The 18,016-nt window shown below is 45.8% G+C and overlaps 1 protein-coding gene across 5 annotated transcripts in view; it reads left to right on the top strand.

The window, feature by feature from the left end:
* Window positions 1-18,016, top strand: part of LOC119433889 (membralin-like) — a 273,114-nt gene that overhangs the window by 171,780 nt on the left and 83,318 nt on the right. For all 5 annotated transcript variants that reach the window (XR_007464434.1, XM_049659030.1, XM_049659028.1 and 2 more), the window contains one exon: window positions 5,730-5,830. Coding sequence is in view for 4 of the 5 variants with exons in the window: in XM_049659030.1 (XP_049514987.1) it covers window positions 5,730-5,830 (101 nt within the window). In the remaining variant the exon portion in view is untranslated. The remainder of the gene's footprint in view (window positions 1-5,729; window positions 5,831-18,016) is intronic.

Below are 18,016 nucleotides of genomic sequence, written 5' to 3'. Positions count from 1 at the left end.
ACCGTGGCTTCACTTACTGCGTGTTACACACCGTTTCTTTTCGTTGTTGCTCAGAGTGGTTGGCCGCGAGCACGAAGGTGCGGCGGGCCACTGTGTCTACATAGAATGGCCTCTACTCCCGTCGTTTGCAGTCTCTAACATTTCGTAGGCGCGTGCACATTTGCACTTGCCATCTGTCACTACTAGCACCCGAAGGGAGCTGAACAATAATTAAACAATTGGTGACCGCGCAACAGTGAAATTTCGTTACAGCCAGGCGATCATAAATCAACTACGTCTATAAGCTTAAAGCAACCCACAATGACGTGAGAACCAAATATTTTTTACGCTGTACACTCGCTGGTAAGAATTCTCACGCTTCTAAAAAAATACACGCGCGTCCCTTGCTATCGGCGCTTTGTGTCAGTCTTGTGGAGATTACCCGCACCGATTAGAAATTTTTAAGCTCCATAGAGCCTAGCACCCTTGTTTTTGAGGGGAAGGCCGGCAGACAGCCTCTACAAGCTATTAACCACAAGCGATAATAACCGACCTTTTACAGCACAGCGAAAGCTTGTGATGCGTGCCTTTGACCCATAAAACCTCTGTCACCCCCTGGCGCCCGCTGTAAAAGCTAGAGAGGTGCCGTGACGCGCTTGCGGTGCTCGTTTGGCCACCTCTACTAGTCTACCAGCGTGGCCTTAGATACCCCGGGTCTCGGCGGTGGAGGGTACAGGAGAAGGAAAAGGGAGGAGGAGGAGTACGGGCGAGGAGGTACGGGCAAGGAGAAATAGGTTACGCCAGTGAGGAATTTACCCAAGGAGTTGCCTAAGTAATTACATCTCACTCCAGCGCGCCTGATTAGACACGGCAAGCACCTACTGTATTTGCAACATTTAGGGCAACCAGCACGTGAAGAAGTGCTTCAGATATCCACAAAATTCATTTCATATTTCCGCATAATGCGACAGTGTTAAATGTGACAATGCGAGAACATTAAAAGTGCTTAGATTGACGGCCGAAAAGCATTTCTCAAGTCAATATATCAGCTTCCACATTGCAGCAAGATGAAATCGTTCTGTTCACACCCTGAGGCATATGCAATTGAATTCAATTCCAAGTTTATTACATACATTAGAAGTGATGCATAGTTGTGTATATACAGCAGGAGGTCCCAAGGTTTAAATTACCATTGGCGGGACCTCCTGTGCAAGTAAAATGAGTAAAACTATAAAGTAAAAGATTTTCAAAGCTAACGAGAGAGCATATGTATTACAAAAAATAAGAAACATATATATAAGTGTAGCAATAACGTTCACTTTTAGATGGTATTATTTATAGTTTAAAAACGGAAATGGTTTCAGGTTTTTCTTGAACATTTGCAAGGAAGCTACAGATTTCATATCAGTGGGTAAACTATTCCAAAATGTTACCGAAGAAAAAAGCAAAGTGGATCTACCATGATTAGTATGGATACTAGGCAAGAACAAGTTACGATGGGTAGCGAAGCAAGTAGAATTAGGATTAGAGAGCACATGTTGTGAGAAAATGTCTGTAGTGAGGTCATGGTTATAAATTTAAAAAATATAATGCCTATATTATAAAAAGGAAGGCTAGACAAAGGCAAAATATTAAGATCAACAAAAATAGGAAAGGAAGGTGGAAACTGTGGTGAATGGCACCATTTTGCCGGTTTCCTTCTCTCTCTTAAATCTTCACGCCACATGATGTGCCTCAGTTACAGTGTACTAGAATAGGGGTAGTGGGCTCAGCGGCGCCAGGCGCTTGATGCCGCTGATGTCACCTTGGAAACGGAGCCGCATGGTGGCGCTGCTTGCGAATGCAATGGAACGGGTGAACGGCGAGGCACCGGCAGCATATGTACTGCGCGCCTCTGGGGCGCGTCCTTTAATATTTTTCGACAGGAAAACGAACTAGTATAAAGTGCAATCATAATTTTTTTCTGCATGCCAAGGGTGGGTCGAATCACGGCGGCATCGCAATTTGCACTGACACGCAAGTTTCGGGCATGTATTGCGTGAAAAGTTCGGCAATTTGAGGAGATACGCCGAAAGAATTATCGCTTAGCCAAAGCCAAAAGTAAGCGTGCAATTAGGTGCTTATTCTGCTTTTCCTGCTGAGGTTCTGTTTCGATCTACTAAGTCCTTGTGCTTTAATCAAGCTGAAACAAAGCCCTCTGATCACTTACAATGCTTGCACCTAACTGCAATTTCATTCCCGAAATTGGCCTGTTCGCCCGCCGTGGTTGCTTAGTGGCTATGGTGTTGGGCTGCTAAGCAAATTTTCCGGATTCCTCCACTATGGCGTGCCTCATAATCGGATCGTGGTTTTGGCACATAAAACCTCATAATTTAATTTTCTTTATTTCCCGAAATGGGCATTTTCGAGTGCGACTGAGTCATAGCTGATTGAACTTAATCCAGATCAAATGCTGTTACACGGTGGCCTACATATGTGCTTGACGAGGAATTGCCTTTTGCTTTGCTCGAGCGCGCTCAGAAAGTTGTTCAATCCAAATTGACTTCAAGCGCCACTTAATGTACCAATGTGACAGCAATATTACTATTGTCCTGGAATTCTTAGTGGTCTTTTCTTGGGCACTTTCTTCGAGAGATATTCAGGCAGGTTTGGCAAGAGTGTCAGAACAGTGTTAATGTCCAGCGCTGGCTTAATTCCCACGAGGGAGATGAACTTCCTGACCCTGTATAAAATGCACGTAATCTCTAAGCACGAAATGTGGCTCAAAGTGCAGCTCGCATACAGCGCTGGTGTCAACCAAGGGCTTGTCTGATTGTCGAAGCTTTCTTTCCATTCCCTTCTTTTGTTTGGATCCTTCGGCATGCTGAACAGCGCGATTTTTGGCGCATTTCTTTTTTTTGAACACGTAGCCGGTCTTGCAGCCCGGCGCGTAGCAATGGTTTTGATGTTGTACAGGCATTTTTCGAAAGCGTAAATCCCACTCAGAAATCTCGCACACCATATATGTCATCACGATCAAAATCGCATATTGCTGCACATGCTAATAAGAGATGACGCGAACATGTACAGCGAGCACCACGAAGTCGAAGCACGTGCAAACGGAAAGGGTGCGAATGCGGTCGCGGACCTACATTGGTCTCTACGGTCGCGACGCCTGGTGAGCCATAGTGAAAGCACCCGTTGTTGACATCGTCGGCTTCACCTCTCCCGGTTGCCGCTGTGCGCAGTGAGTGCACTACCCCTGTTCAAGTACACTGTACCTCAGTGGTACAAATACATGATCAACCCTAGGAGCAAGTTCTTTCACTGTGTGCTGGTTCTCCATACTGGTGCGTTGTTCTATTTGGAAGGGTGTGCATGAGATGTTGTGTCCTCTAGCTGCTTCCCCACACCTTTCAGAAAAAAGTCAACAGTTTGCCCCCATAGTGTCAAGCAGTGATGGCAATGGCTACTGCAATATTACATATAGTAGACTAGCAGTGTTTCGCTTGGTTTCAGTTTCAGAAAGCATTTTAATTCACGTCTAACTACTACACCATGTATCCTGTAGCAAAATATCATTTGACCTGACATCATGGCAGTGACGTGCCTGTATCACAGGCTTCACTGCCTTGTAGACCTTGAACATTTAACGTTCCACATTTGAAATCTGGAGTATGGCCATACAGTCACCCCTGAACACAGATTACCGTGATGCACTGCTTACAGACTTTTGACACACAACTTTTGTTTGCCAAATATGGAAGCCAAAGCAGCCTACTCCGAACGGTAGCTTTAACCCCTCTTTCAACTTGGTCCAGTCATTGCACAATAGGTCACTTGTTGACTTGGCCAAGAGGTTGTGCTGGTATCGAGTGACCCAGGTGCAGTCTCAAAACACCCCCTCTGCCCCGTGCTTCTTAACTCTTCCCTTCTTAACAATAAATAACTTCCAATCAATAAATTCTTCACTTCATTGTCCATTTGAAGTTAGGCTTTGAACGCACCTCTGGAGAACCACTAATTTTGCTGACCCAGGCTTGCGTTCTGAAACAATGATGTTTAACACTCTCTCTTTCTTTCATTCCCACTTTATCTCTTGTGTCCTGTACAGTACTTCTCTTTTACTTTCAGTCTTTCTAGAAGGTTTGTTTCACTTTATGTTGCAGGTTTCGTAACTTCTTTCAACCTTGGTGCTGGTTTATGACTGCTTCTGTGCACTGTACAGCGGTTGCCCATAGAGAAAGAAGTATTTTAGGAGGGGAATCTGTTTGTCTGCAACAGTGCGGGCAGACAGCGCGATAGCATGAGGGTTTGGCAGGGAGGAAATGCAGTTTTCGTCGCAGCATGATAGATGATGCAACAGTCGCTTTCCTATCGTGTACGTGCTCTTCCATGGGCGCGACGCACAAGAATTGTGATGTCTCCCCATAGATGTGAATTTTCCCACATTTCAATCAGTAATGTTAACAAACAGAAGCAATGGACAGTAATTGCTCAGCAGCAGTAATTGCTTAGTACTGCTCAAATTACATGCAGCGTTGACCCTGAAATGAACCACCAACAGTATCCCTGAGCAGCTGACGTCTACTGGCCCCACGAATTCACTCGCTCGCATGTGGTGTGTGTGCCTAGGTGACCTTGGGAGGCAAAGCTCAGATTAGTTGGGACGTGATGTTTTCCCGACGAGCGAACTGTCGTGTTTTTCTTCACAATTTGCAGGCTTTGTGTCTCTCTTGTTCTCGTGGGTTTCTGCATTGCGCCAGCGGCACCGATTTCTCAGACATGTGCGCGCCCTTTTCGCTTGCTACTAAGGCGAGCTCTTTCCATTCATGCCATTTGAGGATGGGGCTGAAGTTTATCTTGCAGAATGCGTAGCCACAGCAAGGAAAAGGCAGTTAGTTACCTTCACAGGAGGTTGCTAGTGACTCGACATGGTTTCAACTGTGAACTTGTGCGATCCCGAGAAAAGATCAAGAGCTAACATCTCATGAATATGTTGGTGAGAAGCACTTCTTGGAGATAGACTTGGAGGGGAGGTGGTATTACGGCAAACTAAGGGGCGAAGGCCAGATGTCGTGCTGCCAATATTTCCAGACTGTCTTAGCTACTTCTCTTCCGTTTTGCAAAAAGGAAAGCTTATTGAATACGACATGAAGTACGTCAAACATGCTAAGACGGAGACTTCGCTGGGTCAAGATACGAGAAGGCTTGCTGCTTACGGTGGTGAGCAAGATCAGATGCGGGGCGGGGCGTCTTGCCACCTTCCAAAATTTCCACAAGTTCGTGGACTGTTGTTCCTGCCACTACTTTGAAATTTGGGGAAGTAACTGCCAGTATCAAAAACGAGTGCATCCATCCACGTGTACAAGCCTCTAACGGCGGATGGTCCCGGATGTCCTTGAACTGTCAAGTATCTGTGGTGAGCGCGCTGCACGCTTTCACCTGTTCTCCACGAGCGGACTTGAATGACAGAGGGCGCGTCAGCACCGTGCCCTCTGCTGTGACTTTATTGGGACGCCGGAGCTAACGCTGTTTCACCTTCTGAAAAATTCCTGCTTCATGGCAGTTGCCTTGTGAGCTGTTAGTGCTCACAATGCTGGCACTTAATCAATGACATGGTGATGCAGTTGTTTCGTTAGTATTCTCTAGGTGGCCTAAGTTATAGTAATGAACAGCTGATTGCACCTTTTTATTCTTTGATATCTGACCAGCTACCTCAGGGAAAAGTTCCGCATAACTTAAAATATATGTGCTGTTTTGTTTTTCAGGCTATGTGAGAAATGTGGTCACGGGCGAGCACTACCGGTTCATCAGCATGTGGACCAGCCGGACATCTTACATCGCAGCTGCTTTCATCATGCTCGTCTTTGTAAGAATAGTTGCTTTTTTTCTTGCCTTAGTGCTTCTCTTGTTTGCTGGTGACATTGCTGAACGACCTAGGGGATGTCTCAACTAAGCTTTGTGTAAAATATTCTGTGTATCTCTAGTTGGAGCAGGTCCGTGCTTGTGCTACGGCTGTACGAAATAAGCCTTATCTGGGAGACATGTTGGAGGCAGGGGCTCAGCTCATGCTGGCAGGTTGTGTTGACATTACTGGGCTATGTAAAATGCATCCTAGGAAGCTTATTTCACAGGGTGTTTTCAGCATACTCGAAATTTCAGTGTTAGCCAACAGTATCATGGACACTTGTACATGTACATGCACAAGGCTGTAAGCGAATGCAAGCAAAGTATGCTGCTGTTGCAATTCCTTCTACCTTACTAGGTCTACTCTGACTCTAAAGCTGTGAGCTTTATTGCAATATCAAATATACAGGCGCTGAAGGTGCACTCATGGCATCGCCAATTGTGCCGGCATTGTTGCACATACACGGACCATGTGCCTTGTGTTGGAGTCGTGTGATCTGCTGTGGGTGGGAGGGCAAGAGGTTAAGGTGACAAGGGCAGGTGATTCTTTTGATAAGTGCGTTACAGGGTTTCCAAAGGTGTAGCAATATGCACACCATCTCCAGAAACATGAACGACGCAGTCAAGTGGAAGCACCGTCACAGTCCATTGCCTTGGCAGCAGAGCCACGGCAATGTTCTGCCTTCTGCTGTGGGCATGGACATTGTGCTTACGCACGCAAGTGTTTCTTCTGAGCAACTGTTTTCAAGCACTGATCTGAGTAAAAATGGACAGTCAACATCAGGCTAAAACTATCTAATACCCTGATTCGGCACTGACAAATGCCAACCGTTTTCCTGTCGGTCTTATCTTGTGCACCATCAATGCGCAATGCCACCTGCAATGCCACAGGTGGCGCTGCTCATCACGCCAGTGTTGTGAAGTGCCTGGCAGCTAGCCAGGGTGCTGTTTCTTCTCTGCAGCAACAGTTGCCTCACGTGCTGGATAGTGTCAGCAACGCTAAAGCTTGCTAGCGCTGTCAATGCTTCGTCCTTGAGAAGGAACTGCCAATCTTTAGATGGGCTTTAATCACTCTGAGCAATTTAATTATGTGCAGAGATGTGACTGAGCTAAGAAGACAGGGAATAAGGTATGAATAACATTGGAGCTGTATGCTACTATCCTGCCAGTATGCTTTTGATCTCAGCCCAACATATTATGTGCCATATGTGGAAAATAAATTTAGGACAGGCAATTACTTTGCAGCCACCTTGTATATAACCTCAGCCTGCTGAGGGGGATCAATGTGTCATTGACTTGAGCAAGAATGACTTGAGCAGGTCAAAAGCCTTATATCTATGTATGCTAGGTAAGAGTGGCACAGTCGAACCTGGATATGTCGACCTCGGGTATATTGAATTATTACCTATATCGAACAGTTGTAGCATCCTCTTGGAATTCCCATGCAAAAGCATAGTACTGTACTAGGCGTATATCGAACTCCTGTTCACCGCCACATTCAATATATTAAACGCTGTGCTGTGCCCCTGCAAGTGCACTTCTCCTACTGAAACTGTCACCACTTCCCACACCATTAGAAATATTCACGTTGAAGAATGTGACACTGTTTTGGCAGATGCTATCAAGGCATTGAATATGAAAGGCAGTACATGAAAATTATGGCGGGCTCGTGCAGCAAGAGGTGTATTTGCGCTCCATAATGCCAGATTTAATTTGGGGATCTTCACCGCATCACAGCACTGTAATGTGGTAAAGCATACTAAGAGCGGAAATAACTAACGCCGTGCAGTGAAGCATACTACCTGTGGCCATTCGCTACCTGTAGCCATTCGGATATCCACACTGCTTCAAGAACGCAAAAGGCTACCGGGTCGCTATAGTCACACTATAGTCGGCTCCCATTAATTCGACCCTGATGGGATTGAACGAAATCGGGCATATTATTTGGTGGTTCAAATTATCAAAGGCAGAAAAAACATTAAAGCGCACCTCTTATTCATTTGACAGTATTTGTCCCTTTTCTAACATGTCCTTAAATTGAATGCACACCCACTTTTTATGGGTTCAGAGCAGAAAACTAATGTAAAAATTACAACAGAGCTTCTAAACAAAGTAGAAATCGAACACTGCACCCAATTTTTCTAGCAAGAAAAACGTAGCGTGCCTTTCATTCTGGCAACTCTGCTTCATTTTAGTTGTTGTCTGCATTAACATAACTCTGTTTATTGCTCTGTGCCCCCCTCACTCAATGCTTCTTCGGAAGCGCATGAGATGTATTGTAAATAAATAAGTAAATCAGAAAAAGGCAAGACCAGGGAACTTTACCTTCGCAGAATGAAAATTCATTTGCTGAATGTCCTTCATCAACACTGTTAGAAACCACTTTATAGCTGTCTACAGGGAACCACAACACGTCGTCCTCCATACAGTCTGTAGCACGTTTGATATTATGCATAGCATATATCAAATGACTCCACAAAAAATTGGGAGGAAGCTTAAGCTTCGCTTTGAAGAGTGGAATGGGATAGCATTAAAAAATCCCTGACTGCTACTCATGGTTCCCGACGACTGCAGCTTATGCAACCGTAATGGTTACTGGCAAACACTGACGGCGAACGCTATGCACGTAGGTGAGCTTTCTGGTGGAAAGCGGCCTCTTGCGTGGGCCGATCCTGGAGATAGTGCACAACCGCGCCAAAGAAATTACATAATTTTCAGGTTTCCGTATTTGTTTCACACTTTTAATATTTCAGTCTGAGAAGATTTAACATAAAAGGCATGCGGTATGGGTGATTTGTTTCATGACATTTGTTTGTGGATTGTCATTCTCAAAATTCCGAGGAATAGCTTTGCCAAGAATGCATGACAAGGTATGAGCAACATTAATGATAGAATGGTGTGGCATACCTAAATGTGGTTGGGGATGATTTTGTCGGCCGCAGGTGCCAATGCCGATGCCGGATTTTCTGCGACACGGGGCCCTAAACGCTATCGCGTTAAAATCGTAAACAGAATGGTGACCCACGCCTAGACGAACCACTTCGCTTGTTTGTCCTGCTGACGCATGCAATTCTGTGGAATGAAAAGAATACGTGACGCAATTTCTTGGCTTAACATCTAAAATAACTTATTGTCTGAATGTGCTTTCGTTGACTTAAAGGTGCGCATTGTCATCATGCTAAGCGAAAACTTGTTCTGTCGCCATGTATAAGGTCTGCTGTCCGCGTCTACCAATTTTGTATGCGAGCACTCCCTGGCGCACTTCGGCCTCAGCGGCACCTACCCAAGGATCGCCCTGCTTCCAGATTTAATCCCCCCGCTGCCCCTTGGGTGCCCTGGAGATCCTGCACCGCCTCCTTTATTATAATATCAGGTGCTCTCCTGAGTTCTCTGTTTGCCGGTTACATGTGCTCCTCCTGGAGCATTACTTGTAAAAAATCCAATCTATTGTTGCAACGAAAAAAGCACCCAGCAACAAAAAAAGCACCCCACGACTTCTGCAACACCTGTCGGAACCGTGCCATAGTCCATACCCATGTCTATGTCATGTGGTCGATCTTAAAACAGTGATGGCATTTGTACTCCAGCAAGGGAATGTTAAAAGCTGTTTGATAGGCCCCTTATCATGAAGGCTGTGCAATGTGGAATATCGACCGTGGAATATCGACTGATCACTATGGTGGTACAACCTGTGTGTCATAGGGCTAGCTACCACAAGGGAAGAATGTGAGAAACTGGGACATGACACACATGCCAAATGTCTCGGAAGAGCTAGTTAGCTTTGGCACGAGAGGAGTATGGGTACAATAGTGGCTGAATAGTTAGAGCACCGGGCGGCTGTGCAAGGAGACAGAAGTTCTATCCCAGGATTGCTCTCGCATTAGTCTTTTACTAAAGAGGCTTGAAATTAGGCAAGATAGGAACTCTACACCTACCCCAGAGTGCCTAGAGCAAGGCTAGAAATACTTTGCATTAAGAACAGCCTCATATAGGATTTGAACTTGCTACTTCAGCTCATGTACTGAGTACCCTACCACAAGGCCATGTCAGATGGTACAGCGAGCTGGATAATTGACCATGTCGGCACTAGGGAGCAGCATTTTCGTTGGTATTCTGCATCTCCACTCGTACGCAGAGCAGGTCCGATCTCTCTTTGTAACTGAACTTATGCCTCTCTAAAGCAGAAATGAATACTGCGGCTATTGAAAGGCATGCTGTACAGGCTGTTATTGCTGACTTTTATGGCTCTTTCTTGTTCTTCGCACTGTTTGACAGGCAACACAGTAGAACCTCATTGATACGATCTCGTTCTTATGATTTCTCAGCGCCAATGTTCACAGTCGAGAACACAAAAAATGATCGCATACAGATATGCTTCTTTTTAACCGGTTAATATGTTCCCGGAAAACATGTTATTTTGGCACCAGCATTCAGTACATCAACAAATTGGGATTGTATGATATGTTCTCCGGCCGCTATATCCCATGTGAACAAGAAAAAACTATTGGTCGATCTTTTGGTTGATCCGACGGAAATGCATTAGCGTTCACCCTCCGCAAGCTGCTTGTTGATGGCACTACATCCATTTGAAACGGCTCAACGACAGTTTAAAAACATACAACTTCATAAGACATGTTTGAACCTGTCAAACGCCACAGGCAATCTACCAAGTCTGCTGCAGTACGCCACAGTGCAATTCTCTCCTCTGTCTTGGTGGTCTGCCAGCTGTGAGCGCGACGTCACACGCCACCTGTATTCCTATTGGCTCCTAAGGTGTGACGTCATACCACCCTCCTCCTTTCACACACACACTCTCACCTCATCTCTCCCCCTTTGTTCCTCCTCTCCACTCTGTCCTCCTCTCTCACACCACGAGCTAACCTGTAGGCGCGACCGAGTTTTCGTTTGCCTGACTTGTAATGCTGATGCATTAAAAAGCCGTGAGGCACGCACGATCAAGAGACAGAGGCACCCGCCGCAGCAGCTTTGCCACAGTACTCGCCTGTTGTGTCATGTGAAAGTGCCGGCATGCACTCAATTTGCTCTTCTGGTACCAGCGAATCTCCTTGTGTGGGTCGCTGCACGTCATGCTTTCACAGCTATCACAGCTAACCCTACTGCAATCAGCACGTTCACCTATTTGTTTCACAGCATGTGTGGTGTAGTGGCGTTGGAAGCGTACTGCCACGCATGCTTAGGGCGGTAACTGCACTAGGCGATAATACAAACATGCTGCCGTTCCCTCCTGCAGGCGGTGCAAATTGAGTGTCATGTTTCACTCTGGTGGCATCGTATTCCAGCGTCGCCTACCAGCTTGATCATGTTCGGTTTCTCATCACCATCTTAAGAACACTGTGCAATAGGAAAACGACAAATGCGGACAAAGTGTGTCTTGGGTCACTTGGGCGCTCCCAGCTTGATGTGTGTCGATGTCTCATGTCACAACAATTCTTGCCGAGTGGGCACGTCAAGACTTCCTTCCCACCAAAATGCTCCACCCGAAGAAGCTGCCAACCCAGGCCGAATTCGAGGAGTGCAAACATAAGCTTGCCGAAGCCGCAAAAACGACAACGCGTGTCTTGGCCACTAGGGCCCCGTCAGCTCAATGCGTGTCGATGTGTCATGCTGTAACAATTCATGCAGTGAAATGTAGACGTCCAGCACAGTTTAAATAACTTCGGTTAAATAAAACTACGGTTAGGGCTAGGTGGTATATAGTATTTTAAGTTGACAAAAATTAAGCGCAAGCACCCAAGACAAACCACAAAGAAGAGGCGAGACAAGCACAGGTGCTGTTTTTTTTTTGTGTTGATGGCAGTAGAAGAACATGGTGAAGACACACAAAATGAAGAGTCCACTGTACTAGAAAGGAACTTCAATAAAACTTCTGTTGGGGCCAGTTGGTACATAGTATTTTAAGGTGAAAAAAATGCAGCGCAAACACCTAGCACAAGCCACAAAGAAGAGGCGAGACAAGCACTGGCGCTGTGCTTGTCTGCCAAATTTTGGCAGACAAAGTTTAGTCTGCCAAATTTTTTAGTGACATTGGGTCGTACATTTTCCCGGTTAGTATGTTTTTTTGCGGAATTTTTTTTTTCCAAAACTTATGAACGAGGCTTCTACTGTAATTTGTGTGTTCAATAAAATTTTGTTAGGTGAACACTGCTTGCATAAGTCCTCATTTGAAGAGTTTACTGTTTTCTTTCTGAAGTGCCACTGCCTGTACGACATGCAGCTCTATCGAAGGGTCCATAACTTCTTGTCTGCTTGGGAAAAGACAAACACAATGCGCCTGAGAAAGTCAACAACCTCTTAGTAGCATATTACTTACCATTTGACTGCCTAGACATATCTCAGTCAGAGAAGCATTTGGGGATGCGTCTGGCCACCTTCAGCAACAGCACACCTATGCTGACAGCACGTATCGGCACTCACCACTTGTGTAGACACCATAGGCACGAAAAAACAATTTATTTAAATCACCATGGCCAAAACTGAACTCAGAGAGGCATTTTTCCTCGTCAGAATTTTTATGTTCGAGCTCAGAAGCGCTGTTTGCTTGTGTGGGCAACCAGCTCAGAGACTTTCACTTACCAACAGCAGTGCCATAACAGACAGCGGGGTGAGGGAAGGAAGCGGTTTTCAGTAACACATCCTGCGATTTCGCATTGCAAAATTTATTGTTCATTTTGAGGCACATGTCTCAAGCTTCTGACCTGACTGGTCACCGGTGTGCTAGAACGTAGAAGCACATGCACTTCTCGCAATGCACATGGCCATGGACAGAGTTTGGCTAGAGGCATCAAACTAAAGCAAATGTATTGATACATGCACATGTCTGTTATTGTTCAATATGTCATGCCATTTTCATGGCTTCCTTTCAGGACGACATCAGCATATTTTAGTTGCACATTCAAGTTGCCATAGCACCTTCTGGCCTGCACTGGCCTTTGGCTCCGTTGCCTCAAACCTGACATGTGGTGCCACCTACTTCAAGTGTCGGCAAAATGCATATACTCCCAGTGCCAGTCAACGAGTGTTTAGTTTGGCACCACATGGTGAAAAGGGGAGCGCACAGCAAATAAGAGACACTATTCCGTGCTGTTTTGGTTGCGAACGCCACAAAGTCAATGTCACACGAAAATTTCCATAAAGCTACCAAAGGGGATATCCAGTTGTTACATTAAAATGGCACTACTGTATGGGCTAAAGCGCTGGATCAGAGTTGTCTGGCATGCCATTTTTGATGATTGTAGAGAGTTAAGAGGAACAAGAGAACACATAAACACATGAGATACACAAAGTAAACATCTTCCTGGTAAACTTCATGGTGCTTTTTTAGCTCTTTTTTCTTTTCACAGTTGGCACGGGCAGCATCTTTGCACTTTAGGATTTATCAATAGGGCCGTAGCATGTAGCACAGACATAACAAGTTATTACTTATCACTAATCATGAGAATGCTGGTTTGCTTTAGGACGGGCAGCATCTATGCACTTTAGGATTTATCAATAGGGCCGTCACTTTTAGCATGTAACATTGCACAGAACTGGCACTGCGGAGCATGTGGTGCTAACAAAAAGAAGAAAAATGTGCCTTCTCGGTGTGTGGGCTTTACTAACACTTCAAGCACACTGTTTTCGTCATTATCTGATCATGCTGCTAGTAAGCAAAAATGTTTATCGCATATTATGCACTTCTGCAAAAAAACACAGACAATGCCTTGTGCACACACAATTCCAAGAAGGCGTGCTTACTGCATTTGCCTTAAGTCGCTGTAATTTCGGATAGAGCACAGATAGAATACACCAAATGTTTGTCAACCAATCGCCCAGCCCTAATACTGATGTGTGTAGTGCATTCTTGAAACTTATATGGGAGAGGTTGAATGTACTGTTGTTTTTTTTTTTCAGTTACGAACATGATCGTCAGCATACAGGCCACCATCCCCCACAAGCGTGCTCTGTGTGAAGCACTTGCTAGGCTATTTAAGCATAACAGAACAGCATTAGCGTCGCCGAACCAGCCATTGCCAGCTTGCTAATTTATGCAGAACACTTTAGTAGGCGCTGTGCGAATCAGCTAGCGTGTACATAGTTGGGACAGTGACAGTAATAAGATTGCACTATTGGCGGCGAGGACATACTGCAGCGCCGTCTACCGTTATTGCCCGATTGATGTAGTAAGTAGGATCATGTGCGGAGCGTCTGCTACGGCGTCTCCCACTGCTATGCTTTGCAAGGTATGGGCACGAAATAACAGCCTGTTGTAGAGATTATTTTTAGCCGAGAGTCTGATTCGGTCAATTTGTACACTGTATCAGCAGATCATGTGGTTTATTTTTGGATTTTTCTGCCTTTTTTATAGAGCTTTGTTGTAAACTGCGTACTGCAGATAAGTTCTGATGGAATTGATGTAGGCGATAGAGCTTCTCTTGAAGGCATGTGCTCGTTGAGAAAAAAAAACACTGTGGCTGGCTCTACTACATAACAGTGACAAATTCAGACGCTGGAATAGATTCACATTTTATATCTGCGTGGAAAACGATGGCAATACAAAAAAAAAAATATGTGGTTGATCCCTCTTATATAGGAATCGGTATAGAATACGAAAGTGAAACGTGTCTTCACAGAAGTAGTGTAATGTTTATTGCACATTGATATATAATGTCTATTGGTGTTTTGTGGCTAAAGCGCCCTTAGGCGTTGATGCACCCACGCTGACGCCTGGTGGCACGTCTCCTCCATCACGACTACCAACGTCGATGACCATGAGCAACCGTCGTGCATATGGAAGCTGCACTACGCTGCACACGCTAGCACAACGCGAAAGACGAAGCACGTAACTGACACACTAATACAACGCGCAAGACAAAGCACGTAACTGAATCGTCACCGAGTCAAATCAGCGCGTACAGCGCGTCGTAATTGCAGCCTCCGCGATCAACTTCAGAAACATTTTCAGAGCTAATTGCGGAGGCCACGCTCCGCTGTGCTGAGTACGGTGAACGCCACCTAGGTGGCGTTGGTAGTGCTTCTTGATGCCAGCGTCCCTTCGAATGCTGGCATCGAGGCGTCGTAGTACTGAGACCACCGAAGCGTTCACTGTCGGTGCGCGTTAAGGCCGGAATACATGGAGCGAATAACCGGCGTCCGAGCGAAGAACTTCGTCGGGCGGCGAACGTCCGACGGCCGGCGTCAAGAAATTTGCCGTCCGCAGCCGATCTGCCTGTCCAAACATTTTCGTCGGGCGAACGCCGCCGCCGGAAGCGTCTAGCGCGCAGCGGTGGACGACAGCCAATCAGGAGGCACTAGTTCCGGTCGCAATGCATGCTGGTGTTTCGCGCGCGCGCGCCTTTTCGCGTCGTCTGCAATCGCGTTGGTGTTGCCGTGTCTGCATGTCTCTGCACCGATTGAGTAGTTCCTAGTATGATCTCTCAGGAATCGCGTTGTATTTGTACATCCCATATCCGCTGATCTGCGAGGAAACAGACAAGCAGTGCAAGCTCTCTACAACAACCTTCAACAGAAATCTTCTGATCTCAGAGGCCACATGCTGTCGTCATGCCTATCTCCCGACTTCCCCGATAGATGGCGTTGGCATCGGATATTTCTTTCGCTAGGCTTAGACGCGTTCGAAACGAGAAGCGATCTCGAAAACTACTCAAGGTTATCCATAATACTCTGTCGTCGAAGCGGCCTGAGACTAAGCGAAAGCCGTTTACGCAGTCATTTGCTTCCAACTAAGTGAATTCTACAAGGACAACGCCAAATTCAGTTCGAAGCGGGCGGCCGGGACCGCCGCCAACACGGCGGCCAACGCGCGGCGGCGTTCGCCGCATGTATTGCAACACAGCAAACATCCTGCGTCGTGTCGCCGCGTCGTTACTTGACGCGTGAAGTTCGTCGAGAAAGTTCGCTCCATGTATCCCGGGCTTTAGTGTCATAATGCAGTACTTCTCTTTTCTGCTCATAGGCGGCGGCACCGCCCCGAGCAAGAGCGCGGGTACACGGAGGAGTGTTAGATATATAAGGCGCGTCTGTGTAGCTCTCTGCGAATGCGTTTGTGGCGCAATGGGTTAAACGCTCGGCGATCTATCGTCGCGGACCGAGAGGTCGTGGGTTCGATTCCCAAATTTTGCATGTTTGTGGAACTTTTTCTTCTGGTTTCTTTCTTTGTATTATGTTCTATGACGTATTTCCGTGACGGAAATACGTCAGTGAAGTCTTGGTGGACCCCGGAATAAAACACTTTCGTGTTAAAAGATAAAGGTACGCGGAACAAGTGATTCGTCCGCACTGATTTCAAGGAAAAATTCGTTTAGACTATCTTCGTTTTATACCGTACGAGAAGTAAAGACGCAGCTGTCGTTGCTGCTAGTATACTTACACGCGGTATCACCACGTACTGGGTGGTAATAGCGTTTAGCAAGGCCGGCAGTTGGGCAAGTTGAGGACTAATCATCATAACGGGCGCGTGAAGCGTCGAACGTAATAGGATAAAGTGGGGAAAACAGCGACTATCTTGTTTACTTGTGTTTTCATCGCTTTGCCCTGTTCCCTGCGATCATCATACCATGAGGGTGAAGCAGCGCACGGACCAGGACAATAATAGAGAGATACAAGAAGCACTACACACGCTTCTTTCTTGTATCTCTCTGATATTGTCCTGGTCTGTGCGCTGCTTCCCCTCACGGTATGATAATTAATCACCATCTCACCCAACTTTCCATGTTACTGAAGTTCCCTGCGATGCTAAGCAAACACACTATGATGTTGAGTGTTTAGTTGGCACGAGAAAGCATCGTCCTCGTGACATTAAAGTGCTCTCTTGCTGGTACAGTGTTTTGTCAATTCGTTAGTCGGTTATGCTCGTGGTATGTGCACGTTTATTTAAATGCTGTTCCATATCTGCATAACTGTGTTATGTAAGCTTCCAGTGTTTGTCTATTTAAACTGTAGCCGCTACTTGATTAGTATGGGAATATTGTAATTTCTATCGCAGATAGGCATGCAGACAGTGGCGGGAAATTGGGCATTGTTGACGTTACTCAGCACTGAGTGACACAGAGGATGAAACTGGCAAAGGCTTAAGTTTATGCACTTCAGCTTCAGAAGCTATTTACTATGCATTTTTGAGTGCCACCAAAAACAAGTGGAAGTGCAGGAATTGCCTCAGCTGCATGATTTGTGCGATGACTTCTGTCAGCAACTGGCTCATCATGGTCTGTTCAAACCACTGAAGGAGGGTTCACTTACTATGTGTTGTCTGCATGACAGCCTGTAAAATTATGGCAAATCGCAGCCATTGATCACGTTGTCACCATTGCCCGCAACAGGGATTGCGCCTCTTAAACCTCCAAACACTACAGCCGAACAGTTACAGCAGTACGCCCCTGATGTGACACTGACAAAAGAAGTGTGGTGAACATGTGCAAAATGTTAGCATACACTGCTGCTATGTGAAGCCATCATTGTCGCCACATGCATAGAAAAAAAAAAAGCTAAAAGAGGCATTATCAGTGTTTGTGTATTTGGGTTATTAATGTAGATGTGCCACAGTCAAAAGGGAAATGCAAGAAACAAAGGTGCTCTTCAGTGTCATGTGCATGCATAGACGTAGTGGAGCAGCTGATGCACCTTTATTCCAAGCTGTGGAATGGAACAGACATTTGCAGCCTCGAAATGCAGCTTGATTGAAGACAGCAGACTGGTATCTCACAATAAGATTGAATCAAGTGTTTAGTTTTCAATGACCCTGACTGGGTTTTTACACCAAATATAGTACTGGAACTAGTGTGGCACCACCACAGCCAGTGCAGGTACCAGTGTGCGGCCGTGATATACAAGAAGGAGTGCATTTCCAGCACCCACCAGTGCACCCCTGAGTCATTGTGGCAAAACCAGCATCTGTTGTATTGGCGTGTCTTTCTTAGAAACACTTCTTACGCTGCCAGATCACTTGTGTCTTACTCCAAAGTTCCTTTCCATTCCACATATGCCACTTTGAAGGAATAAAGCTGAGGAGGCGCACACTGCTTGTGAAGTAACAATGCACTCTGAACAAAATGTTTGCGGTTTGGCTTGTGTTGAAGTTTTGGGGAAAATGTTTGGTAATGTTGAGAATGAGACAAAGGTAGACGTTATGCAT

Source organism: Dermacentor silvarum, chromosome 11 (assembly GCF_013339745.2).
Source record: "Dermacentor silvarum isolate Dsil-2018 chromosome 11, BIME_Dsil_1.4, whole genome shotgun sequence".
Lineage (NCBI taxonomy): Eukaryota > Metazoa > Arthropoda > Arachnida > Ixodida > Ixodidae > Dermacentor > Dermacentor silvarum.
Note: the sequence above shows the minus strand (reverse complement) of the source record. Positions and strands in the feature narration are given on the sequence as shown.